The 26496-nt window shown below is 48.6% G+C and overlaps 1 protein-coding gene and 1 long non-coding RNA gene across 3 annotated transcripts; one reads left to right on the top strand and one right to left on the bottom strand.

The window, feature by feature from the left end:
* Nucleotides 1-3753: 3753 nt before the first annotated feature.
* On the top strand, nt 3754-9706 carry LOC140702913 (uncharacterized). Its single transcript, XM_078382462.1, is given in 3 exon segments — nt 3754-3981; nt 4120-4212; nt 7654-9706. A coding segment is annotated over 1 exon segment (1503 nt). The 5' UTR covers nt 3754-3981; nt 4120-4212; nt 7654-7858; the 3' UTR covers nt 9362-9706.
* LOC144585019 (uncharacterized) lies at nt 4239-21246 on the bottom strand. 2 transcript variants are annotated; one of them, XR_013539524.1, is made up of 3 exons: nt 21106-21246; nt 15675-15778; nt 4239-4566 (listed from the first exon to the last, which is right to left on the bottom strand). It is a non-coding gene; the product is annotated as an uncharacterized LOC144585019 (long non-coding RNA). The 2 variants fall into 2 exon arrangements; XR_013539523.1 differs by lacking the exon at nt 4239-4566 and adding an exon at nt 6466-6663.
* Between the last annotated feature and the right edge of the window lie 5250 nt (nt 21247-26496).

Below are 26496 nucleotides of genomic sequence, written 5' to 3'. Positions count from 1 at the left end.
TCCTGCCACTGTATGCAAATCAAATATTGAAAGTGTTTGCTCATTACAAGAGTCACAAGGTAAGAACATTATGGCAATTAACAAAATGATCACCTATCATTAGGGACGTCTGTAAGGGTTCCCCAGTATTGAATTTCAAGAGCTTCCTCAGATCAAGTTCACTTCCACCTACAGCATTTTTAGCAAAATGGTGCTGGATTCCCATTTGGGCAGCTAGGTTTTCTTTCTGTCCTTTTTTGATTAGGCTAGCTAATGATTTAAAGAAAGAAAAAAACAATGGATGGTGATCCCATGATTCCAGACAACCCATTTCACCCTCTTCCTAAGCTTCATCTCCTATCTTATCTACCTGGACTACAAGTGTTTCCTGTGGGAAAATCCCTGAAATAAGGTTGCAGGTAAAGACCTGACATTTTATTTATGTATTTATTTATTTGACTTATATGCCGCCCACTCTACCCAAAGGTTTCTAGGTGGCTTACATAATTAAAATTCAATTAAAATACAATAAAAGATAAGATGATTAAAATACAATTAAAATAAATACTCTAAAAATTGCCATCAGGACCCACAGTTCATATTATTTCAATTAAAAGCCTTCTGGAACAGGAAGGTTTTAACCTGGCGCCGAAATGTCATCAACATCGGCGCCAGATGAATCTCAGTCGGGAGGGCATTCCAAAATCTGGGGGCAGCTGCCGAAAAGGCCCTTTGTCTACAAGCCCTTCCTCTTACCTCCTTGAGGGATGGCTCTTTCAAAAGGGCCCCCTGGCTAGATCTTAACTGCCGGGTAGGTTCATATGGAAGGAGGCGGTCCTTCAGGTATCCAGGGCCCAAGCCGTTTAGGGCTTTATATGTCAAAACAAGCACTTTGAATTGGGCCCGGGCAGCAACTGGTAAACAATGTAACTTAAACAGTTACATTGACGTGTTCTCTAGCAGCCCCACCACTCCATTTTTTTCAATTTGTCACCATCCTTCTTGAAGGGTGGTATCTACACCTGGACGCAATACTCAAGGCGACGCCAAAACTGTGCTGAATTGAGGACTAGCACCTTGCAGGATTTCAAAACTATACTTCTGTTACTGCAGCCTAAAATAGCATTTACCCTTTTTTTTTGTAGCTGCATCACATGCTGTCTCCTATTCAGCTTGTCATCTGTGATGATTCCAAGATGTCTCTCTCTCTCTCTCTCTCTCTCTCTTTTTTTTTTTTTGCTTATAGTGTTGATGAGACAAGGATACCCCATCATGTAATTGGGTGACGGGTTTCTTTTTTTCAAGGTGCAGGACGTTTCCCTTCTCCTTGTTAAATTTCATTAGCAGGTGGCCTATTTAGGAATGCCGCCAAGAGGCCAAACACACGTAGAACCATAGAATCATGGAACAGTGAAGTTGGAAGGGGCCCAGAAGGCCACCAAGTCCAGCCCCCTGCTCAAGGCAGGAATACTGTCAAAGCAGATCTGCCAGGGGATGGCCTAAGTTTTCCTTGAATGCCTCCAGGGTCGGAGCACTCCAAAATAGGCGAAACAGAAAACCCAGAAGGGAGCTGGAGGCATCGCTCTGCCTCACTCCCATCTGCTGACTTCTGTTCCAGGCTTGGGAGTGAAGTCCTGAGAAGTCCAGGCTGAAACGTTCACCTCCCTTTCTTACGTAATTTTTAAATCCTTACTTTGGTTCCCCAAAGCAGAAGTTCCTTCTTCAGTTCCCTCTTCAGGATCCCAAAAGGGGGAAGAAGAGACTCACAAGAGCCCCATTGGGAGAAAGGGGGCAAGACGGTCCTACCCCCCCGACCCAAAGAAAGTGGAGGGAGACCAAGGCAGCAAAGAAGGGAAAGGGGACAAAGAGGAAAAGGGGAAACTCACCCACCCCTGTCGGACATGAGGGGAAGAGAAATGGAAGGAGACGAGGAGTCAGAAGGACGAGGAGCAGAGAGAGAGAGAGCGAGTGAGAGAGAGAAGTGAGAGGCCAGAACGGTAGAGGGGAACAGAGCAAGCTCTTGCTAGAAGGGTGGGAAGGTTTCTAGATGGAGAACCCGTGGATTCCTATCTGGGGGAGGATGATGAGACCAAGAGAAGAGGTAGAAAGGGGAAGGAACCCTCGCTCAATCTTTCTACTGGGGCAAACGGGAGAGTAGAGGATGGAGCCGGAATATATAGGAAGAGTGGATGCAAATAGCAGAGGAGGAAAAAGAGAATGTCGAACGGAATAACCATCATCCACGCAGAATTGTGGAATCGCCTTCCCAGAGGAGACGGCTGGAGTGGGAGAGCGGTGGACTTAGGAGACCATCTTGCATCGGCCGGTGTCAGCCTCAAGGGAAGCCCCACAGAAAGAGGATTACGGGAGTCTAATCTTGAGAATATCCGTGCCTGGACCAATCCGGGGAGTGACAGGGCGTCCTGGCAGGGGTGCAGCTGCGCAACCGCTCTAAGAGGGATGCAGGCGGATCGGACCGCAGACGCCACCGGGTTGTCCACTGGCAGCCTCGTGTCCAGAAGGAGGCCCAGCAAGCGTTGGGAACCACCCAAGTCACAGACCTCAGGGGCACCCAGATGGAGGAACCCCCCCCCATCTTCTTTGGGTTCAGCCTTGGTCTATTGTCCCTTTCCCCCCTCCCAATGAAGGAGAAGGTGGGCACAGAAATGACGTTCCCTGTTAATCAATTGTCATTGGGGTTCAAAGTACAGGTGGAGGGTGCAAAGCCAAACCCCCCAGTCTGGCTTGTCTGTCGAGGGGGAAGAAGAAGGGAGCCTTGAAGGGGAACACCCCCACACACACATACACACCCCAACTCAGGACGACCAAGGTTTGCCTCTTGCCAAGAGGACCTGCCCTTGGTGAGCATCAGGTCGGGGTGAGCAGGACTGAGGTTTCATTTAAAAAATACACCTAAATGAAATACAAAGAAAACCGTACCCCCAAACACCCGCACTTTGCACATGTTCAAAGAAGAACTGTGGTGTCATGGATGGAGTCCCAGACGGGAAACCAGGAGACCTGGATTCAAATCCCTGCCGGGCCAGGGAAACTGAGAGGAGAGTGAGGGGGGGGGGGGGGGCAAGGCTACTTCAGCCACCTCTTGAAATCTCACTGACCTTGCAAACGTTGGAGGGATCCTGGATTTGGTTCTTTGTTTTCGCCCCCCCCCCCAAAAAAAGGCAAAGGGAATTCAGCTCAGTCTCGCCCCCTTCCTAGGAGGAAAGAGAAAAGATCATCCTGGAGGCTTTTATGGATAAAGCGAATGGAAAAAACCTTTCCTTGCGGGAGATCGAGGGGGGCCTCCCTCCCCTCCTTTCTCACCTCGATGGAGGGTCAGGAGAGGAGAAGGCGGAAGGAGAAGACCCTTGTGGGGGGGGGGGGGAGAGAGAAGAAAGCAGCCCCTCCTTCTCCCCCACTCATCTCTCACTTTCATAGCTCTACGTTCTCCCCCTCCTAACCAGGGGACGGGAGGGCGGGGCACAGAATCGGTCACTTTTAGTCTCCATCCTTGGAAGGGGAGAACGTGGAGCTACGAAAATGGTAGAGGAGTGGGAGAAGGGGCTGCTTCCGGGGCTGCGTCCCCCCCCCACCGGAACCGGAAGTGGCGGCCGTGCCCCCTCCCTCCCTCCCCCGCTTTCTCTTTTCCCGCGCAAGCCTTTCCCACTTCAGGATCTGGAGGGAGGTGGGGGCGATTGGGGGCCTTTATTGAAGGGGGGGAGGGAGGGGGGAGGGAGTAGAAAGCAGTGGGGGTTGGGGGGGTCCCTAGAAAGAGGTTCCCACTCGCTCGGGGGTGGGAGGGGGGTCCCAGGAGGGGCCTTTCCGTTCCTCTTCCCCTTCTCTCTCTGTGTCTTTGTGGGAAGAGAGACGGGAGGTCAGGGCTCGGAAGGGGCAGGAAGGACCCGAGCAACCGCCCCCCCCCGGGGGCCCCCCTTGTGTGAATCTGTGGAATCGTGGGTATAGAAGCACACAATTCCAGCCCCCCCAACTCATAACCTGGAGGTAATTTTTGAAGAATTGAATTCTCCAGATTGTCAAAAAACAAACAAAGGCTTCTATGCTAAGGGAAAGATTTTGGTTTTATCCATCTGAGAAGGCTCCAGAATGATTGGGGTTTTTTTTTTCCCCTTTTCTCCCAAGGACAGACTGAGACTGAGCTAATGCTCTCCGGCGTTTCTCTGGATTAAAAGACAAGAATCCAATTCTGAAGCCCCCCAAAAACTTGAATAGCAGGTGAGATCTCTTTCATTCTTTGGGAACAGAAACATCACTGTGTTTGTTTATTTATTAAACAGTAACCCTGTCATTAGCAGGACGCTAATCCTGAATTACATCAGTATTTCAGAGAATTGTAGCCCAATTGCAGGAAGCATCGGGAGCGTTCGGAGAGCGTCTTCTACCAGACCTTCCATGGTGCCTGGTGAGGGCAAGAGGGGCCACCGAGATGGGGCGTGACAGTGCAAAGGAGACTGAGTTGGTGTGAAATCCCCATATTCTGAAGTTCACTTTGAGTCTCTTCTGTCAACTTCCTTCCAGCCAGTCAACTTCCTTCTGTCAACTTCCTGCCCAGTTCTGGCAACCTCTGGTCTGTGAAAGGAAGCACACACTGTCAGTTCTATGGCTGAGTGCAGGTTCGAACCCGGCTTGCGTGGGTCCCAGTTTTACTGTCTGCAGCAGTTCCTCTAAGAACATGTGCAGAGGTTTTTTGGTTCCCAGTCCTGCTGGGCTCAACCCTGTGTTCACCAAGAGCAGGTGCTGTCAGTGAGATTCCAACCCTGGACAGCCTAGCATGGGGCCTCCCCTGAATGTCTCCTTTCTTTTTCTGGAATCCAAGAGGGTGAAGTGAAGAATTCACTCCTGCATGTGGGGATTGTTGGAGAGGGAAAGATGGAGGAGAGCCAAACCACAAAATGTTTCATGTTTTACACAGTGGTGCCTCGCATTACGATGTTAATTTGTTTCAGCGAAATCGCTGTAGAACAAAAACATTGTAAAGTGAAATTTAAAAGCCCATAGAAACTCATTAAAACCCAGTTAATGTGTTCTGATGGGCTGGAAACTTACTGTCCAGCGAAGATCCTCCATAGGGGCGGCCATTTTTGGTGGCTGTCTTCTGAGTAATCCGTCCCAGAAAACAGCGGGGAGCCATTTTGAAACCGCTGATCAGCTGTGGAAAAATTGTCGCTTTTTGAAGATCGTTTCCCGAAGCAGGGAACCGATCATCGCCAAGTGAAATTCCCCCATAGGAAACATCGTTTTGAGATTGCAAAAGAGTCGACGTCAAGCAGTTTCGTCGTAAAACGGAGCGCCCGTCTTGCGAGGCACCATTGTATTCCTTTATCTTTTGACTTATCTCGTTCCTCAACCTATCCAAATTCATTTTAATTTCATCTTGTAAATTCCAAGTGATCTTTACTTTGGGAAGAAAGTAAATGAAAAAGGAAAGGCCAAGGAGGTCTGTTCTGTGCACATAGGAGTTGGTGGTCGTGTGGGTAAGCTTTCCTTCATTAGGGCCAACTGTGAAATTCCAGCCTGGTGAGTAAGCTTTGGAGACCTCCAGAACTCTTCATCAGCATCAGTAGTGCTTATGTCAGAGTGGTGCTGTTTTTCAGCAGCTCCTGTTGCCAAACCTCCTTGTTCCAGTCCCAGCAGTCAAGAAAATCAGGCAGAGGCACTAGAACCCTAGCAATTAAGTTTATTGCCATTCATATACAGCAGCAACAGCGTAAAAGTCCACAACCCTCTGGATGAGCCAAGAGAAAGAAGTCATCACCCAGTGGCCATATAGATTATCCCACACTGTCCAGCCGGTGGTCAGAGGCCTGACATCATCGTCACCCTTAAATTGTGTATTCCCGTGTCCTTGTCGGGCACACCTGCTGACACTGTGTACATGGTCTCTGTACCGAGTGTTCATGGCTGTAAAATTCAGGTTCTGTTTTATTTGGCTTATTTTATATAACCCGACAGTCTGAATGTGGGATATTGTGCTTCTGTAGCCACAATTCGAAAAAAAGGTCACATGTGTTGCCAGCAGGAGAAAACGTTGCCAGGCTCCCCATAGGAAAGGGCAGCCTGAATATTGACAGCAGGACTGGGAGCAGTGAAGATGGTCTACCCAGGACACCCTCTCTTCTGCTCCCTGCCATCCACTGCCATCCACACTTGCTGAAAAACAGCCCTGACCTTTGCCTTCAGTTTGTGAGAGAAGCGGTGGATTGTCAGACTGTCAGCTTCTGGGATTTCCCCTTGTGGGATGTCGCTTAGTGAACGGTAGTGGTTGCGGGGTGAGTCCTGCTCCACTCCTTGACCTCTTGGCCTCTGGAGTATCTCTGGGTTCCATGGTTTCCCGTACTATTTCACACCATTACAAGACGGGCGATACCTTGCTCAGCATTACTAGGAGCGAGAAGGACCTTGGAATCGTCTTAGATCACAAGTTGAAGATGAGCCAATAGTGTGATGTGGCTGCAAAAAAGACCAGTTCTATTTAGGCTGCATTAAGAGAGGAAGAGTCTCCAAATCCCATGAGGTGCTAGTTCCCTTCTCCTTGGTCAACCTAATCCTCCTAGTTTCTGGTATTAATGCCAGTACTTTTTATTAATCTTTGCTTTTTCATCACCATTTCAAAATCTGTTAATTATGTTTTGCCAGTCTGTCAAATCTTCCTTTATTGGTTTCATCCTAAAGAAAAAATAATAATTTTAGGTAGCAACCCTTTGTTACACATTTCATAGTACATCAAATTAGGCTTTCCTTACTACCCTCTCTTATGAATTATCTTCCATATTTCCGTCATATCTTTCTCCGTTTTGTCTAATATATGTTTACGTTGTAAAATGTCAAGAACACTTTTGATACGTGGACACAAACAGTGGCCTTGGTGGAAGCGTAGATGTTGCCCCTCTGGAGGGAATGAGAGCGAGCTGACAGAAACTCCATGCTTTGTCTTTCTCTCCGGATGCAAAAAACTATGACAGGCAAATGTAATTAGAAAAATACTTTGTATTTAAACGTTTAACTTAAATAGCTTAAAGTCTTCATAACAGCATGTACAGAATATATAATGACTTTTTTGCTCAGGATCCCACTGTCAGCCTGACTGCCCTTAAGCAAAGGCGCAGCAACGAATGCTCTGCCTGAGCTGCTTTTAAACAAATTTCAGCCCCTACAATCCCAGGTGCCTGCCCGTGGCTACGGCAGCCTCAAACTTTCCCAGTGAATCAGCTTCGGGATCTGCCTGACCTACACACAGTTTGTTTCTTCGGCTTTCCTATTGATTGATTGACTGATTGATTGATTGTATTTCTACCCTGCCTAACTGATCAAACGTCCATTCCTATGTGAGTATGTTGAAGACCTAAATTTACTGTATTTCTCAGTGACCTGATCTGTATGGATATTTTGACATAAAATTCCTGTACATAACCTCCACCTCCTAGCTTCTTTATAATCACATGTACCCTTAAAATCCATATTCACCAATGTGTGATCTGCTACTTTTATTAACCCTATGTCTGTTTTACAAACTAAATCACAATCACTGGATGCATAGATATATCTCTCCTAAAATAACTTTCAAAGGAGTCAAAGACAGAGCAAACTCTTTGGTTTAACCTCCAGTTAGATTCTGCTCTGTGCTATATTCTCAAGACATCTTTTTTTCTCTATCAGGTAACAAACACGATGGCCAGAATTATACAGAGCCTCTTCTTCTGTCCCTGAAAACAGTAAAGTGTCAAGCTGGGAAGAAAAGCTTGGAAAAAACCCATGAGCTAAAGGAGGAACGGATTAAATGCCAGAAGTGTGGAGACAGCTTCAGAGCAGTGCCGCTAGTTCAGTTTGAAGAACTCACCCTGGGAAGAAATCATACAAAAACATGGAATGTGAAAAGGGTTCCAGCGAGAGAAGAAATCTGCCTTCACATCAAAGGACCCACACTGGGGAGAAACCACATAAATGCATGGAATGTGGGAAGAGCTTTAGTCAGAGTAGTCATCTTAGGTTACATCAAAGGACCCACACTGGGGAGAAACCACATGAATGCATGGAATGTGGAAAGAGCTTTAGTCAGAGTGGTGACCTTCAGTTACATCAAAGGACCCACACTGGGGAGAAACCACATAAATGCATGGAATGGGGAAAGAGCTTTAGTCAGAGTGGTGACCTTCAGTTACATCAAAGGAGCCACACTGGGGAGAAACCACATAAATGCATGGAATGGGGAAAGAGCTTTAGTCAGAGTGGTGACCTTAAGTTACATCAAAGGAGCCACACTGGGGAGAAACCACATAAATGCATGGAATGTGGAAAGAGCTTTAGTCAGAGTTGTCATCTTAGGTCACATCAAAGGACCCACACTGGGGAGAAACCATATTAATGCATGGAATGTGGAAAGAGCTTTAGTCAGAGTGGTAAGATTAGGTTACATCAAAGGAGCCACACTGGGGAGAAACCACATAAATGCATGGAATGTGGAAAGAGCTTTAGTTGCAACGGTCATCTTTGGGTACATCAAAGGACCCACACTGGGGAGCAACCATATAAATGCATGGAATGTGGAAAGAGCTTTAGTCGCAACGGTCATCTTAGGGTACATCAAAGGACCCACACTGGGGAGAAACCATATAAATGCATGGAATGTGGAAAGAGCTTTAGTCAGAGTGGTGACCTTCAGTTACATCAAAGGACCCACACTGGGGAGAAACCACATAAATGCATGGAATGTGGAAAGAGCTTTAGTCAGAGTGGTGACCTTAAGTTACATCAAAGGAGCCACACTGGGGAGAAACCACATAAATGCATGGAATGTGGAAAGAGCTTTAGTCAGAGTTGTCATCTTAGGTCACATCAAAGGACCCACACTGGGGAGAAACCACATAAATGCATGGAATGTGGAAAGAGCTTTAGTCAGAGTGGTAAGATTAGGTTACATCAAAGGAGCCACACTGGGGAGAAACCACATAAATGCATGGAATGTGGAAAGAGCTTTAGTTGCAACGGTCATCTTAGGGTACATCAAAGGACCCACACTGGGGAGAAACCATATAAATGCATGGAATGTGGAAAGAGCTTTAGTCAGAGTGGTGACCTTAAGTTACATCAAAGGAGCCACACTGGGGAGAAACCACATAAATGCATGGAATGTGGAAAGAGCTTTAGTCAGAGTGGTAACCTTAGGTTACATCAAAGGACCCACACTGGGGAGAAATCACATAAATGCATGGAATGTGGGAAGAGCTTTAGTCAGAGTGGTGACCTTAAGTTACATCAAAGGAGCCACACTGGGGAGAAACCACATAAATGCATGGAATGTGGAAAGAGCTTTCTTTCAAGTGGTCAGCTTAGGGTCCATCAAAGAGCTCATTCAATTTTGTGCTGATTTCCACTGGAAAGAATAAACAACAAAATGCTGATGTAATGCAAAATAGAGAAAAGATAATAAGTGCAGTGCATTGTGAAGTGCCACTTATGTTTTTTTACTTTCATCGTTAATTAAAAGATATCACAAAATAGATGTGGAACCTTGTGCTAAAAAAATGAAAATAAGTATATATTGTGCAATAGACGGTTTTACAAAATTAGTGTAAATAGAGAACGGGATGGATGTTCTAAGGCTAACTGATGAAAGAAAAGCAAGTAATGAAGAGAGAGAAGCTGTCCTTTGTTTTATAAGGATTTACCCTCAAAAATAATAATCGTAATTGAGTTTTAAAGAGGCTACCAATGAACCTATTCTCTCTTTTTTATGAACAAACACACACATATATAAAATTCATGAAGAACCAGGCATTTCTATGCTACTGTATTGAGAGTATACTGTGTGTGTTTGTGTGTTTTTCTTGGTGAGTCCACTCAGGCTCGCCTCTCCCTCCCCCCACCTTCTCCAGCCAAAGTCTGAGCATGACCCCCCCCGAAAACCCTTTTATTCCAAAGCTTGGGGGAAATTCCTGGAAAACCCCAAGTGGGGAGGAGGCCTTTTTGGTAGGGGGAGGAGGAGGAGGAGGAGGCTGCAATGGGTGGGTGGGTGTAAGGGGTGGGGAGATATGAAATGGGCCCAGAGGAATGGGGCTTGGAGGGGGGAGAAGATGGGTCAGTGGGGAGGCCTGACCCAATCCCCTTTGGCTGCCATCCCACCTGGCAGCCTCTGCCCCTTTTCCTCTCCACCCCCACCCTTCCCCCTCCCCCAGCCCACCCTGGAGGGGTAGACAGGAGGGGGGAAGCCCAGCTGGAACTCCCCACAACCTGTGTCCCTGGAACTGACATCAGCTGATGCTCTACAAGCCAGTTGGGACACAGCTCATTGGAGGTGGAGACTGCAGGCTCAGAAGCCACAGGGACTCCTAATGTCCGAGCATTCTGAACCCAGAGGCTAAATACTCAAAGCTAAGTTTTTTTTTTATTTTTGGCTTAGAAAAGAGTCTGTGTGGGTCTTCTAAAGAAAGGTGTCTTATAAATGGAAAAATATAGTATTTTTTGAGAACAGGTTTATCAATCTTCTTAACCTCTTCTCCAATGTTTTCTTTGAAAAATATTTTTATCCAAAATTCCCTCCCTTCCATGCATTTTTAAACATTTTCATATTAAATCCTTATTGTTGGTTATAATACCTGAAATATATCTCAATTGATTTGCTGTATAATAACATTTAATACTGGTTATCTGACGACCTTCTTTTTGTAATATCTACCAACATTTCTTATTAATCCTAGCTTTCTTATTATTATTGCAATATGTATGAATCATCAGTTGCCATTATTTTAACTACTTACCCAAAATCTTTATTGGTAAGATCCGGAATAGGAAATATAATTTAGGGATCTATTTGATTTTAAATAATCCACTTCTGCCAAACCAAAAAAATGTTTCATGTTTTATATTCCTTTATCTTTTGACTTATCTCGTTCCTCAACTATCCGAATACATTTTAAATACATCTTGTAAATTCCAAGTCATCTTTACCCCGGTGTGCTTTGGAAGAAAGTAAATGAAAAAGCAAAGAGCGAGGAGGTCTGTTCCGTGCACATGGAGGTTGGTTGTCCAGTGGGTGAGCTTTCCTTCATTGGGGCCAACTGAAATTCCAGCCTGGTGTGTAAGCTTTGGAGTCCTCCAGAACTCTTCATCATCCTAAGTAGTGCTTATGTCAGAGTGGTGCAGTTTTTAAGCAATGCCTGTTCCCGAAGCTCCTTTCCAGTCAAAGCAGTCAAGAAAATCAGGCAAGGCTATCGATATGGTAAAAGGCGACCTCCTAGCCAGTTACAAGAATATTGTTTTGGAATATCGTCAGTGGCAAAAGGACAAAGTGGTGGGTGATCTCAGTTTGTTGGTGTTTTAACTGAGGCTCTGGAGGTAACTTGGATGCCATTTCCCAGGTTAAAGTCAGTGCCACTGTGACAAGTGGATACGGTAGCCGGGGGGGGCTGAGTGGTAAAGGCGGGAAACAGGCGCGGAGGCGAGTCTTCTTCAAAATTAACAAGTTTATTAGAACGAACACGTAACTCAACAGGATCAAATGGGTCCTTTAGAACATCATCAGACAACAAGTGATAACGCTTAGGGGGCCGCGGATCCCCACTCCCGCTGAAGTCTACCAGGGGGCCGGGCCAAAACGCTCCCGATCCGTCATCTGTCGTAACGGGGCACTTCTTACCGCACACACCGTCCCGCAACAGGGGTGGCGGGCCCAATCTCCCTCCAATGGCCTCTGCTGGAACTCGGGCCCCGGCCTGATCACCTTCCGGCCACCAAGGAAATTCCGTGGGTAGACCGATACTATCCATTCCAGTGGGTCGTATACGCGGCCGCTACGACCAGGTGGTAATGGCTCGGGCGATATGCCTCGTCCTTGTCCCCAATTAGGAAGATCGCGCGCAAAGTCTCCAGAACCCTCAGCCCCAAGCATGGGCTCCGTCTGAACCCCTCGGGTTACATATCCTGCTAGCGCTCCTTCCCCCAGCCAACTGAATTCCCGCGCCTTTTCCCCCTCTTTTATGTCCTCCCACATGATTAAATCAAACTCCACCCCTTCTTCATCTGCCAAGCAGACCTCCGTGGGCTTCCTCTTCACTCCCTCGTCCTGCTGTATCTCAACCAGGACGCCCTCCACGCAGCCACTCTCCTCTGACTGTTCCTTTCTCTCGGAGGACGGCACACTCAGACTCACTCCTTCACAGCCACTTACATATTCATCTATTTAACACTATAATTCATCTTGTCCCAAAGCCTAAGCACTTTGATTATGATAAACAGCAAAAACACATTTCAACTCCCATAAATCCTGACCAGCAGAACTAATGGTAAAGGCTTCTGGGAGTTTTAGTGCAGGAACATCTGGGGATACAAGGTTGGGAACCCCTGGCATAGAAGAAAACATTCATCTTTATCAAGAAGCCTCTTGATTTGCATGGGTTAAGTAGCCGTAGCCAAGGGATTGCTTTCTTCCGTTGCCAAGATGGGCAAGGGTCGAGTGGAGTGGTGGTAGAACAGACAGATTCAAGCACCCTGTCCACATCCTCAGGTCTCAACAATTGAAACTCATCCATTAATACCTGACCTAAGCACGGCACACTGGACACATCTTCTGATTCTGCAGTAACAGTGGAGTCCAACCCACTGCGAATCTGAGCGATTTCCCCCTCAAAATGGATAGCAAATCATCACAGCAAGCTGATGAGCAGTCTGGGACCTCACTGGATTTCCCGGTTGAAGAAGATCCCGGACCACCCAAAACAGCTCTGCTGGACGACATTCTGAGGAAGCGATACGGCTGGAAAAATACTGTTTCGCCAGCTGTATTGCCACAAAATAGGCCCGATAATGGGCTCTAAGTCGTGTTCGATCGGACTCCCACCTGCGCTCCAGCCGTCTCCCCTCTCGCTTCATCGCCCGCAGTTCAGAAGTATACCACGGAGCTGTCTGGGCTCGGCGAGCAGGGAGAGGGTGCTTAGGCACAATCGTCTCAACCGCCTGGGTCATCTCCTTATTCCATAGGGTGACCTGAGCTTCAACAGGAGCGCCAACCATATCAAACGGATAATCCCCCAGAGCATTCAGGAAACCATCTGGATCCATTAGTCTCGGAGGGCGGATCATCTTAATCGATCCCCCACCCTTGCAGAGGGAAGTAGAAGCTAATAGACTAAACTTGGCCAGGAAGTAGTCTGACCATGACAATGGGGTCACGACCAGCCCCTCCACATCCAGACCACCATCTTCCAGTCCCATTGAGAAAACCAGGTCCAAGGTATGGCCCTTCTCATGTGTCGGGCCAATGACACATTGAGACAGCCCCATGGTTGTCATGGCGGCCATGAAGTCCTGAGTCGCCCCAGTCAAGGCAGCCTTGGCATGGATGTTGAGGTCCCCCAGCACCAACAGCCTGGAAGTCCTCAACACCAGGTCCAAGACTACCTCCGTCAGCTCATAGGCAGGGAGACTGTTGGTACGCAGCAGGGTGGGCGGTACACCAACAGAATCCCTAACCTGTCTCGCGAGCCCAACACACAATACAGGCCCTCAAGACCTCCTCTCAAAGGGATAGGAAGCCTGGTCAAGGAGATAGAACTCCTATACACTATGTGAGGAAATGGATTTTGTAGTACCACATTTTTCAGAGTTTGCCTGGGAAGGAGCTTCGTTTGATCTGCCCAAAGCCCTCTTCAAGGTTTCCGTCTCAGAGAGGTAAACACATGTGTCAGGAAGGCGTCTCCTTCGGGGAGCCATTCCACGAGGGGAAGGAGCCAAACTGTAGTTCCTAGCATCACCTAACTGTCTAACCTAGACTAGGTGAGATCTAGAAGGGTGTGATTGGGAACTATGGGCTATCTTCTGTCCCGAGATTTCCAACTACTTACTTAAAATTCCTTAACTGGGTACTTTGTCCCTTGCACACCAGCCTTTCCAACCCAAATAACCAATAACAGCAAACAAAGCCCTCGTGGCTAAGGCACTCTCACCCTTGCTCCCAAGAAGCATACTTGGGTAAAAGATAAAATATTTATTCAAAAGTAGTAAAAAGTCAGAAAACAAAAGAAATACCTGTCAGTTACAGGACAGAGTTGTCATCCTCACAATATGGACAGTTACCCAATATTATTTGTTTTGAACCAGTAGAAGTTGTTATAGATTCACCTAATGTTACACTAAATAAATCTGTTCATGTTCAAAAAGAGACTCAGTTGTCGTTTCCTGCCAAAAAGGAGGAATTGTTTCAGATCTTTAATGAACCCGATCACAACAATCCTATCTTTTTCATCAAGCCAATGTTCCTAAAGCTAGACAATGCTTCAATTTATTATCATTAATTCCTGATATTACATTCAATAATGCCATTTCAGGTTTTATATCTATTTTCTGCAGGGTAATTTCTTTTGCTAATTCCCAACAAGATTAAGTGCTAAAATGATTCCACCACTCCCGCCATGTCAGATAAGCCACTCCCACCAGGTTAAAGGTGCTATTCCACTAGGGGAAGGGGCCAACTTGAGTTCCCAGTTTCACCAGCTTTTCAACCCTAGGCTGATTAAAACCTAGAAGGTGCAGAAATGGACAAAACTTCTAACCCTAGATTCCCACTTATCCCCTTATTTGGGGACAAAATACTATTGACTATGTTCTTTAAGCCCTGCACACCATCCTGACCAGGTAGGACACCCGAAGAGCCAAAATAACCCACATCACTCTGTGGCGAAGACAGTTTCTTTAGACACTCAGACTCTTGTTTCCCTGAGGATCACACTTCGGTAAAATATAAAAAGAGGAGAAAAGGAGAGAAGAAAAGGAAAAAAGCGAACTTCTGCCTGCACCAAAGCCTTGCAAAAGGCAGAAAAAGCTCTCCCTCTCCCTCCTGGGGAGGGAAAGAACAGAAGGCAGGGCTCTTTTGTCCAAGAAAATTTCAGGGACACCCCCCCCCGAGGGAGGAGAACCGCCTCAGATGCCTCCATTTGCCCAGAGGTGCCTCTTTTCCTCTCCTTAAGAGGGGGGTGGAATGGCTTCCAAGTGAGGCCCCCCATCGTCCCTCCCAACTGCGCAGGCACAGTGACACCCTCCGAGGCCTTTCCCCCACTTTTTGCTCAACACTCGGAGGGGAGAGGGAGGGAAACAGGAGCGCCTCCATCCCAGTTGCTTGAGAGGGAGGGAAGCCTCCCCCAAGATGAAGGGAGGTGCGCACGCGCGCACGCACGCACACACAAGATGTGCCTCAAGGGACCTGGGCATCTGCAGAAACCCATGGAGATGCGCCCAGCTAGCAAGCCAGAAAAGGGTCAAAGGGGGTGGATGATGGGCCTGGCCTGACCTCCCTTTTCTCCGGCCGGCTCTTCTCCTTCGCGCCTCTCTGTCTCCCTTTCACACCTTTTCTTCTTGGAAATGTCATTCTATACAAAAATCACATGTGTGCGCATGGGGGGGGAGATCAGGAAAATGTGGCTGACGATCCTTTTATAAGCCACATGTTAGATGGCCAGAATAGCCACTGATCAATTTTGGAGGAGTCCTCAAGGGGATTCGGCTACAACCGAACACAGTGAAAGAAGGCAGACAGCAGTACAGGAAAAATTAACAAAGAAGCTTCAGGCAGCCAAAGGAATAAAATCTCTCTCCCCTCCCATTAATTTATTTATTGAGGAGGGAGAACCGTTGGGGCAACCAACCATCATCCTTCACAGTCTCAGCCCAGGGGACAACGGGTTCCTTACCTGAAGAGACCTCGTTCCCAGTAGGAGATTCTGGCGCAGAGATCTCGAGCCTTGATCCAGAGGATCTTGTTGGGGGCAATACGGGGTCACCTCCTCAAAGGCCACTGGAAGCGGGAGGGAGAAAACACAGTCTTACTGGGTGGAAAAGGCCCCACAACGTCCCAACTTTGTTTGTTTAAAAGGTTTGGAAATTACAGGCGTACTCTGAAGTTCAGCTTCAGTAACGTGAGTCGCATGCCCCATTTCCTGGCAAATAGGACAGCTGGGACAATTACGCCTGGCTGATTTTGAAACACCGGGCCAGTAGAAACGAGTAGTAATTCCATTCAAGGTCCTTTAGAGGCGAAGGTGGCCAGAAAAAGCAGCAGTGTGGGATAACAGGAACACCTTTCCTCGGTAAGGCTTTGGCACTGTGTCGGGGGAGGCAGGATCTCCTTTAAGAAAGTCCCAGACCAACCCTGACACAGCCACCCACACCTATGGGGGGACAGTGCTTGGAGGGGCTCCCCAGCCTCAGTGCAAGGAGAGAAGGACGTGGGGGGTGGGGTGGGCAGGAGAAGGGAAGGAAGAAGAGGTGGAGCAAAAGAGAGGGAGATGCCTCACCCTCCCCGAGGCTCCCAACAGAAACATCCAGGGAAATGACCGGGCTCAGGGGCAGAAACCTCTGCCTTAGTAGCACTTCCTTCCCCCACCCACCCCACTTTTGGAGTTTGCAACCTCAGTCTTAATGAATTGTTCCTCAGGCTCCGGCTGCCCATCAGTCCCTTCAGCATGTTTTGAAGGCAAAGAACTCAACTTCTCCAGCTCAACAATTTTCCTGTTTTTAAACATTCTGGGCAGCCTTTAGGCCCTTGATTTCTTTGTCCTGCCTAATCAACTGGACAAAGCAAACATACCTGTTTCTTCCTTCAGAATTTAGGAATTCTCATTCGTAGCCCCCTTTTCTCCTGGCCAGAGGGCCTCAGGCCGCCCAGAATAGTAAAAACAGTCCTATGGATTTTAAAAGGCAAATGGGCAGAGTGTGTGTGGAAGTGCTGGTCTTAAAAAAAGGAGAAAACAGCACCTCCTGCATGACACGGAGGTCCTGGCAAAAGGGCCGCAGAGGAGATGGGCGTTGGAGAAATCAGCTTTCCCAAGGTTGACCTCCCTTTCCTTCATCCGGCCTAAAGGCTGACAGAAACAGGCAGCGTCTCTGGTTCAGAAATGAATGACGGCGGCTTCCCTTGAGCTACAGAAATCGTCCGGTCAGAATGGAAAACGAACAACTCTGGTGACCTGGAAGGGTATCTCTTCACCAGAATAGCCTCGTTCTGTCATTTCATTTCTCCCCCCAAACATGCTAGCCGGTTGCAGAAAGAGTTGCCACCCGAAATGCACCGACTCTCACAGGCGCTGAAGCCTGACAGACCCTGAGGGAGGTGGAAAGAACTCCCACCCCCCCCACAAAAAGTCTTGTTTCAAAGAGCCTTTCCTGACACGTCTCGCCCACCTAGTTCCTCATATGTCCTGTCATGATCTCAACTCCTTCCCCCCCCCCCAGGCTGGACACTGCCTGCCCCCCCCCCACCGGACACTGAGCCTCTCCATCCACAGCCTGGGGATCAGGGCCCCAGAGGCCCTGCCCTCCCTCCTTGGCCTTGGCTTCTTTGTTCCTTTGTTGGAGGGGACCCAGAAGAAGGGAAAGGCCAGCCTTGACCGAAGGGAGGGCGGGTGTGTGTGAGTGTGTCGGGGGTCTGTTTGGGGGAGATTTGCATTCTCGGTTCCTTTTCTCCTTTTGTGGGAAATGACTCCCTCTCTGTCTCTGCCCCCCCCCACATATGCAACATCCTGGTCTCCCTACCTCCCTCCTCCCTCCAGGAGCCTAGATCAGCCCCCTATCCTGCAAACCCCATTTCTGGTACCCCACCATTACCCTCTTGCTTCGCCCACACTTTTGCAGCCCCCCTTCCTCACCATCCTTCCAACCTCATTCGGCTCGCCTCCCCCCCAAGACTTGCAGGCTTAAAAATAACGTTTTCAAGTTTTGACAGAATGGAGTGGGGATGGTTGAGGTCGGGTTTCCCCCTCCCCTTGGGGGTCCTTTGAGGTTTTGTCTGGAGTGGGGGGTGGGGAGAGAGCCAGGCCCCTTCCTCTCCTTCCCCTTTGAAAATCCACGGGGAGAAGGTGCAAAATTTTTGTGTGGGGGGGGTGTCGCCATGCAGGAAAACCCAGGACCAACCCACACTTCTACCCTGCCCCCAAGGGTGCCTTGCTCGGAGGGGAATCTGGAATCCTCTTCCCCCCCCCCAAAACAGCCCCTCTCCCTCCCCTGAACACAGACACACCCGACCCCCCACCCAGAAGAAGGAAAAGGCCAGCTTTAGGGGAGATTTGCAGGAATTGACCGCCTCTCTGCCTCTGCACCCGCACTTGCACACACACACAAAGCTTATGCGACGTCCCGGTCTCCCTCCCTCCCTCCGAGCCCGCTCCTGCCATTTCCCACCCCCTGCCCAGACCCGATGGGGGAAGATCCTCTGAGCCCCATGGGGGGGAGGAGAGGGAGGGGGGTGACCTCCGGGGCTTCCGCTTCCTGTTAGAGCAGCGCCTCTTCCACCTTCATAGCTCTAGGGTCCTCTCTCCACAGCCCCCCCACCTTCCTTCCGGGGTTCCCCAACCGCTGGCCTTGAAGAGGGGGGAGGAGAGGGGGGAAAGGGCAGGAAGGAAGAGAATACCACAGGGGGGCAGGCGCCCCAGGGAACAACTGCCCGTGGGGGGGAGAGTAGGGGCCGGGGTCTGGAGGGGGGGTTTGGTCGCTTTTTCTCCTCAGGAGGGGAACTGAGGTGAGGGGGGGGCTCTCCCTTCCCTTCAGGCTCTCCCGTTTGAAGCCTCCTCTGAGGGGTTGTGGTGGCGCTGCGAGCTAAACTGCAGCAGCCTTTGTGTGCTGCAGGGTCAGAAGACCAGCAGTCGTGAGATCGAATCCACGCGACGCTCGTCCCAGCTCCTGCCAACCTAGCGGTTCGAAAGGATGCAAAATGAAAAAATGCAAGTAGATCAATAGGGACCACCTTGGTGGGAAGGTAACAGCGTTCCGTGTCTATGTTGCACTGGCCACGTGACCACGGAAGATTGTCTTCGGACAAACGCTGGCTCTATGGCTTGGAAACGGGGATGAGCACCGCCCCCTAGGGTCGAACACGACTGGACAAAAATTGTCATGGGGAACCTTTACCTTTACCTAAAGATTAAAACATCGAGATACATTTTTCCAACTTAACTAAAATCTATGACATGACGTATTGTGTTCAGATGTAACACAAGATGGATGCCTTAGAACGGACAGACTGCCATTGAACTAGCAGGAACAGGATACTTGTGATTGTCGGGAGGTATCAGTAGCAAGTGGTGGCCCTGTGGGCTAAACCGCAGAAGCCTTTGTGTGCTGCAGGGTCAGAAGACCAGCAGTCGTAAGATCGAATCCACGCGATGGAGTGAGCGCCCGTCACTTGTCCCAGCTCCTGCCAACCTAGCGGTTCGAAAGCATGCAAATGCGAGTAGATCAATAGGGACCACCTCGGTGGGAAGGTAACAGCGTTCCGTGTCTAAGTCACACTGGCCATGTGACCACGGAAAGATTGTCTTTGGCCAAAACGCTGGCTCTATGGCTTGGAAATGGGGATGAGCACCGCCCCCTAGGATTGAACACGACTGGACAAAAAAATTGTCAAGGGGAGCCTTACCTTTTACTGGAGGGGATTTGCCCGAGGTTTCCCCTTCAGGAGTGAAAGGAGGCGCTTCTTTGCCAAGAGGGGTTTTTCTGCCCTCACCATTGACGTTTCATTTTGTATATATAATCTTTGTGTGTGTGTGTGTATATATATATATATAATGTGACAAGTATTATTATTAATAGTAATACTTGGAAACGGGGATGAGCACCAAACACGACTGGACAAAAAAATTGTCAAGGGGAACCTTTACCTTTTACCGGAGGGGATTTGCTCGTGGTTTCCCTTCAGGAGCGGGAGGCAAGTTTTTCTGCCCTCACCGCTAACGTTTCATTTTGCATATATAATACACGGGCTGAAAGAAGGGCGTCGAAGTAACTCCGCCTCAAATATATATAGAAAGGGCGAAGGGGGATATTCTGCCCAGAGAGAAGCCCGTAAGCATGTGATGGAGGTGGGGGGGAAAGGGGTGGGTGGGAAGAGTGCGCCTTTTTGGCCTTCCTGGCAGGGAAAAGTTCAACAGGCTGGCAGAGCTGGAGGGCCGCCGTTTTGTGTGTGTGTGTGTGTTTGCATCTCTTGCACAGACTGACGAGGGGCTACCCCCTCCCTTCTGCAAGAAGAAAGGCTCCCTGCCATCTTTCGACTTGCCCAGAGAGAGAGAGAGAGAGAGAGAGAGACCCCCCCGAAGGGATGGGGTGTGGGTGTGTTTGGGGGGGGTCAGATTTGCCATCTAGGTTCCTTTTGTCCCTCCCTCCGAGCCCCCCCCCCCGCCGTTGCCCACCTCCTGCCCAGACCCGATGGGGGAAGATCCTGGGAGCTCCATAGAGTTGGGGGGAGGAGAGGGAGCGAGCAGGGGGGGCCCGCTTCCTGGTAGAGCAGCGCCTCTTCCGCCTTCATAGCTCTAGGGTCCTCTCTCTCCGCCCCCCCCCCCGCTTAGAATGGGGGAGGGGCGTCTCCTCTTCTCTCTCCCCCCCCGCCATCCTTCCTTCCGGGCTTCTCTCCAACCGCTGGCCTTGAGGGGGGGAGGGGAGGAGAAAAAGGGCGGGAAGGAAGAGAACCGGGGGGGGGGCGGGCGCGGGGGGGGGGTTGGTCGCTTTTCCCCTCAGGAGGGGAACTGAGGCGAGCGGCGGGGGGGAGAGGCTCTCCCTCCCCTTGGAAGGCTCTCCCCGTTCGGAGCCTCCTTCTCTGAGGGGATTCGCCCGAGGTGGTTTCCCTTCAGGAGCGAAAGGAGGTTCTGCAAATATAAGAAGGAAGAGGCTGACAGGAGGGGCCTCGAACTAACTCCGCCTCCAATATATCTATACCAGTATATTATAGAGAGAAGGGGGATATTCTGCCCAGAGAGAGAGAAGTCCGTAGGCGTGTGTGATGGAGGTTGGGGGGGGAAGGCGGGGGAAAGACGATGCGGGAAGACCGGGGGGGGGGGGAAGAGCGCGCCTTCTTGACCTTCCTGGCAGGGCCGGAGGGATGCCCTTCTGTGTGAGTGTGTGTGCGTGTGTGTAAAACGGAGCTGAACCATTAACACGGAGGTTGTAAACTCGGAAAGTGAGAGGGGTGGGGGTGGGGTTCTCTGGGGGCCACGTTTTAGGCCTCCCGCCCCTCCTCGAAAGACGCCTTGCCCGCCATCCTGAATCCTCTTGGGGGAAACTCAGACCCCCCCCACCCCCCACCCTCACCCCCAACTCTCCCAGGGACACACGAGAGGGGGGGATTTTTCTACTTACCAGAAGGGCCACTAAAACTCGCCCAACCGCCTTCCTGAGGGGAGACCTTCTGGCCGCCATCGCAACTGCGCACGCGTCACAGACCCCCACCCCACCCCCCTCTGTGGGCAAGAGGAGCGCATGCGCGGGAGGGAGAGCGAGCCGAGCAGCCAGGGAGGGGATCCTGCGCGTGCGCAGAGAGGAGCCCTGGGTGGAGCTTGGAGGGCAGCCTGTCAGTCACGCGAGGGGGAAGAAAGGGGGTTTCTTGCCCAGCCAGCCTTCCAGAGGGGAGGGGCTTCGCGGAAGGAGGAGCGAGCTCTCATTGGGTCTCCGGGTTGCCAGGCAACCCCCTCATAGACGACATAATAGACGTCCCGGAGGGCTTCCGCCCAGCAACGGGTGACGCGCAGGAGGAGCGAGTTCTCATTGGGCCTCCATTGTTCTTCCCTGGGCGGAGCCACAGCCTGCAGACGGACTCAGCGTCTTCCCCCCCCCCCTTCAGCCTTGTTCTCTTGCGGCCCCAGAAATCCGGGCGTGGGGGGGGGGGTCTCGGTCAGTCCGCCATTGAGGAAGAGGAGGAGGAGGATGGCCCCGCCATGACTTCTCACCTCTTTCCCCCCCACACACACACACAAACAAGGAAGCCCCTCTAGAGATCCCCCTCCCACCGAAGATTTCACGGAAAGGCCCCTCCTGCCCCCCCCAAAACCGAGTATTTTTCTCCCCTTCAGGGGGAGTATATTTCTAGGGACACCCCTCCCTCCTCACTTTCTCTCCCCCCCCCAAAAAAGCTCCCCAAATCGCCCCACCTCCGTTGGGATCCTCAGGCGGGAAAGAGGGCGGGAGGGGTGGGTCGAGAGAGGAAACCGGGGGAGGGAGAGAGGGGGCACGGCCTCCACTTCCGGTGGGGACGCAGCGCCGGGATGTACTAAACGGATGATCACTGAAAGGGATGATCGGGATGATTGCCTGCAGTTCACCTCCAAGCCCCTAGATGTCACTATCTTTTTTCACTTAAGCTCAATTTAAACAAATAATAACCAACATAAAGCTTGTAAATATGTATGACTAATCTAAAAACGGGTTATTAGTGCATATATGTATACCTGGGACTGGTCTCTATGCGTTTCCTGTGGGATGATGGCTGTATCTTTCTGATTTACGTGGGATGATGGGGTTATTAGTGCATGTATGTATACCTGGCACTGGCCTCTATGCGTTTCCAGTGGGATGATGGCTGTATCTTTCTGATTTACGTGGGATGATGGGGTTATTAGTGCATGTATGTATACCTGGGACTGGCCTCTATGCGTTTCCTGTGGGATGATGGCTGTATCTTTCTGATTTACGCGGGATGATGGGGTTATTAGTGCATATATGTATACCTGGCACTGGCCTCTATGCGTTTCCAGTGGGATGATGGCTGTATCTTTCTGATTTACGTGGGATGATGGGGTTATTAGTGCATGTATGTATACCTGGCACTGGTCTCTATGCGTTTCCAGTGGGATGATGGCTGTATCTTTCTGATTTACGTGGGATGATGGGCTTATTAGTGCATGTATGTATACCTGGCACTGGCCTCTATGCGTTTCCAGTGGGATGATGGCTGTATCTTTACGATTTACGCGGGATGATGGGGTTATTAGTGCATATATGTATACCTGGCACTGGCCTCTATGCGTTTCCTGTGGGATGATGGCTGTATCTTTCCGATTTACGTGGGATGATGGGGTTATTAGTGCATATATGTATACCTGGCACTGGCCTCTATGCGTTTCCTGTGGGATGATGGCTGTATCTTTCCGATTTACGCGGGATGATGGGGTTATTAGTGCATATATGTATACCTGGCACTGGCCTCTATGCGTTTCCAGTGGGATGATGGCTGTATCTTTCCGATTTACGCGGGATGATGGGGTTATTAGTGCATATATGTATACCTGGCACTGGCCTCTATGCGTTTCCTGTGGGATGATGGCTGTATCTTTCCAATTTACGCGGGATGATGGGGTTATTAGTGCATATATGTATACCTGGCACTGGCCTCTATGCGTTTCCAGTGGGATGATGGCTGTATCTTTCTCATTTACTTTTGATGATGGGGTTATTAGTGCATATATGTATACCTGGCACTGGCCTCTATGCGTTTCCTGTGGGATGATGGCTGTATCTTTCTGATTTACGTGGGATGATGGGGTTATTAGTGCATATATGTATACCTGGGACTGGCCTCTATCCGTTTCCTGTGGGATGATGGCTGTATCTTTCTGATTTACGTGGGATGATGGGGTTATTAGTGCATATATGTATACCTGGGACTGGCCTCTATGCGTTTCCAGTGGGATGATGGCTGTATCTTTCTGATTTACGTGGGATGATGGGGTTATTAGTGCATATATGTATACCTGGCACTGGTCTCTATGCGTTTCCAGTGGGATGATGGCTTTATTTTTTTAGTGGTCCCTCAACATGGAATATTAATTCGTTCCAGAACAGCAAATATATGTTGAACCCATAAATATATGGAAAACTGGTAATCTGTTATGGACCCATCAAACATGTAATCCCAGTATAAAAGAAAATAAATAAATGAAGGAATGTAAGCACACAAATAGGTCATAGAAACAGCTACTTGCCAAAAAAGTAGCAATTGTGTTCAAAGCAATTTTTTTTTTTTTTTTAGTATGGAGCTCATGACTTGCCTGTTACCATTCACAGCACAGCTGCTATGTTTATTTTATATAAGGAGTATTATTTGTTTGCAGCTTATCAGGTGCTTTCACCTGCCTTGGTGCTGGCTGTTCTGTGGCCGGCTCCAATGGCCAGGTGCTAGACATAGCAGGAAAGGATAAGACTACAGCTGAAGTCTGTATCTGATATCTCCCCATAGTGTACTCAGGTTACAGCGTAGCCAGCAGTGTACAGCAGCAGCACAGTTTAGCTTTAAAGGGTACCAGACACCTAGGACAGGCTTCCCCAATAACCCCAGTGGATTAAACTAGAGGTTATAAGATATAATTTATTATATTGATTATTTATATTGTTACTTTGTTGTATTTTTTGTGATTGCTTATTGATCACTATGCAATAAGGATTGTGTAATTTGCATATCAACCCAGCATTTGTCTGCATCCATTATCGGGTTTTTTATTTTTGTCTGTTTATTGTCTGTTTATTTAATATTTAATAAAATGTATCATTTTTAATAAAGGCTGTAGTTTATGTCTTTTTTTTAGTGCATATGATCTAGTTTGACATATTGGCCCATATATTTGACCGTATTGGTCAGTTGTTTATAGGTAGTATATTGTAATTAGTATATTGTAATGCAGTATTGCTATCAAGCGGTCGCATAGTCTAATCTAGTCCCATAATGGGGCTAAAAACAAAACAGAATTAAAACACAATATTTAAAAAATGAAATAACCCTAAACCCAAACCGTAGGCCCAAAACCTAACCCTAACAATAAACCCTATGTTTAACCCCTAATCTTAACTCCAACTACAACCCATAACCATAATTCAACCTTCCACATGAGTTGACCTCATGCCCGTCAAACTTTCACAGTTAACCTAACGGCCATCGATTAAACAGCTGGAACTGCTGTGTTGATAATCCAGGTATCAGTACAGCGCACCCTTACTTTAGGCACATACTGTGATAGAACCTGTAACCCTGCATCACCTGTCTGTGAAGGCAAGCTGAGACCTATTGTACCACAACCAGTTTTGTCTGTAATAGCTGATTTACTCTCAAGGGTGACAGGTTAGTTTATTGGGGATCTGGCCGTCTATGGCCAGTAGGTCAATTCTCCTTAGGTCAACTGTGGAAAGTCGACAAGCAGAACATCGGCTCTTGTGCAAGATTGACTATATAAAATGATCGACTTGCAGAAGATCGTCTGTTCTGCAAGGTCAACCTCCACAAGGGTAATATTCTGACTGTCGAGTGTCCTATCGTCGATATTATGAAATTAACCTTTAAAGGTTTGTGGTTAGGGTTACCCTAACCATATACTGGGATGACTCGCTGCAGGACCAACTCCCATTTGACTCCTCCTATATTTACCAATGCACATTCTGGCACACTCAATGCGCACGTGATGTGCAAAGAAAATTGATGGATCTTATGGTCAAATAGAAGGAACATAAGATTCAATGAACGTCGAGCGGGAGTGCGCGTTTAAACAACATCTTACATAAAAATATACTGTGACCACACGATGCATGATGTCATCCTAGTGTATGGCCAGCATTAAAGTTCAAACTAACAGATCTAGTTTATCGTTTTATCTATTATGGACAGTTTGTGATGCTGGAAGTTGTGGTTCTGCTGGAATTATTCAGTATAGCCAGTCTTTGAGAAAAATTATTTATTGAAACCATGCAGAAGAAGTTCATACAGTGTTTTTGCAACTATTTCACTGTATCCATTAGGATACCACACTAAAAGGTGTCAGACAGTACCCTAACAGATGCTGTAAGAAACCCACAGCAATCCCATGGGGGACAATAGAGCAGTGTGAATCCAGCCTACTCCGGTGATATCTCAAGTTGGACAGAAGGTCAGCAGGTTGGCTTGTCTGATGAAGAGTTGGTTAGATTTATGCCGCGCTGTTTTAGTTGGACAAACAGGTTTGATGGATGAAAGTTTGGAGGGTTGTGGTTAAGTGAGGCTAAGTCCACACTAGGTCCGTGCAGCCTCCGTTCGTGCTGCACGGACCTAGCACGGAATGTAGACAGAACACCGACGGAGCATTCTTCTGCCGATGTTCCGTTCAAGCCTATGGTTAGGCTTGTACGGAACATCGACGGAAGAATTGCTGCATTCTCCGTCTATGTTCCGGCTAGGTCTGTGCAGCCCGAACGGAGGCTGCACGGACCTAGTGTGGACTTGGCCTTAGTCTGATGTATGGCCAACATTAGACATTGTATGCAACCATTTTTGAATCCCTTGTTAGGCTCTGTCCCCTTGCAGACACCCACTCCCCCCCACCCCCCTCATTCTGAAGGAAAAAAAAATATTGCATGACACATTTTTTATTCCATTTAAAAATAACAAAATTTTATGGACTTACAGAACCCCCAAAGAAGTCTACAGAGGTCACGTTTGTTCAGTCTGTATACACATGCAGACGGAAGAAATATGCCCATTCAGTCCGCTGAGCTGTTCTGGATGGAAAAGCTCTGCAGACTTTGTAAACACCAGTGTGGACCCAGCCTAAGCATTATTAAAGTATATCAAGTTCTTTGTGGGGGATTCTCTCTTCTTATCTTTGTCTACCTCTTGATAATTTCTGTTAATTATTCTGACCTGTTTATGACCTCCATGTATCTTTACCAATATACAACAATCTGGTCACATGTCCTTTCTGTGAGATGCAAAGAAGATACATTTAATTGAAAGCA

Source organism: Pogona vitticeps, chromosome W (assembly GCF_051106095.1).
Source record: "Pogona vitticeps strain Pit_001003342236 chromosome W, PviZW2.1, whole genome shotgun sequence".
Lineage (NCBI taxonomy): Eukaryota > Metazoa > Chordata > Lepidosauria > Squamata > Agamidae > Pogona > Pogona vitticeps.
The sequence above is the reverse complement of the archived record's forward strand: the minus strand, read 5'-3'. Positions and strand labels throughout refer to the sequence as shown.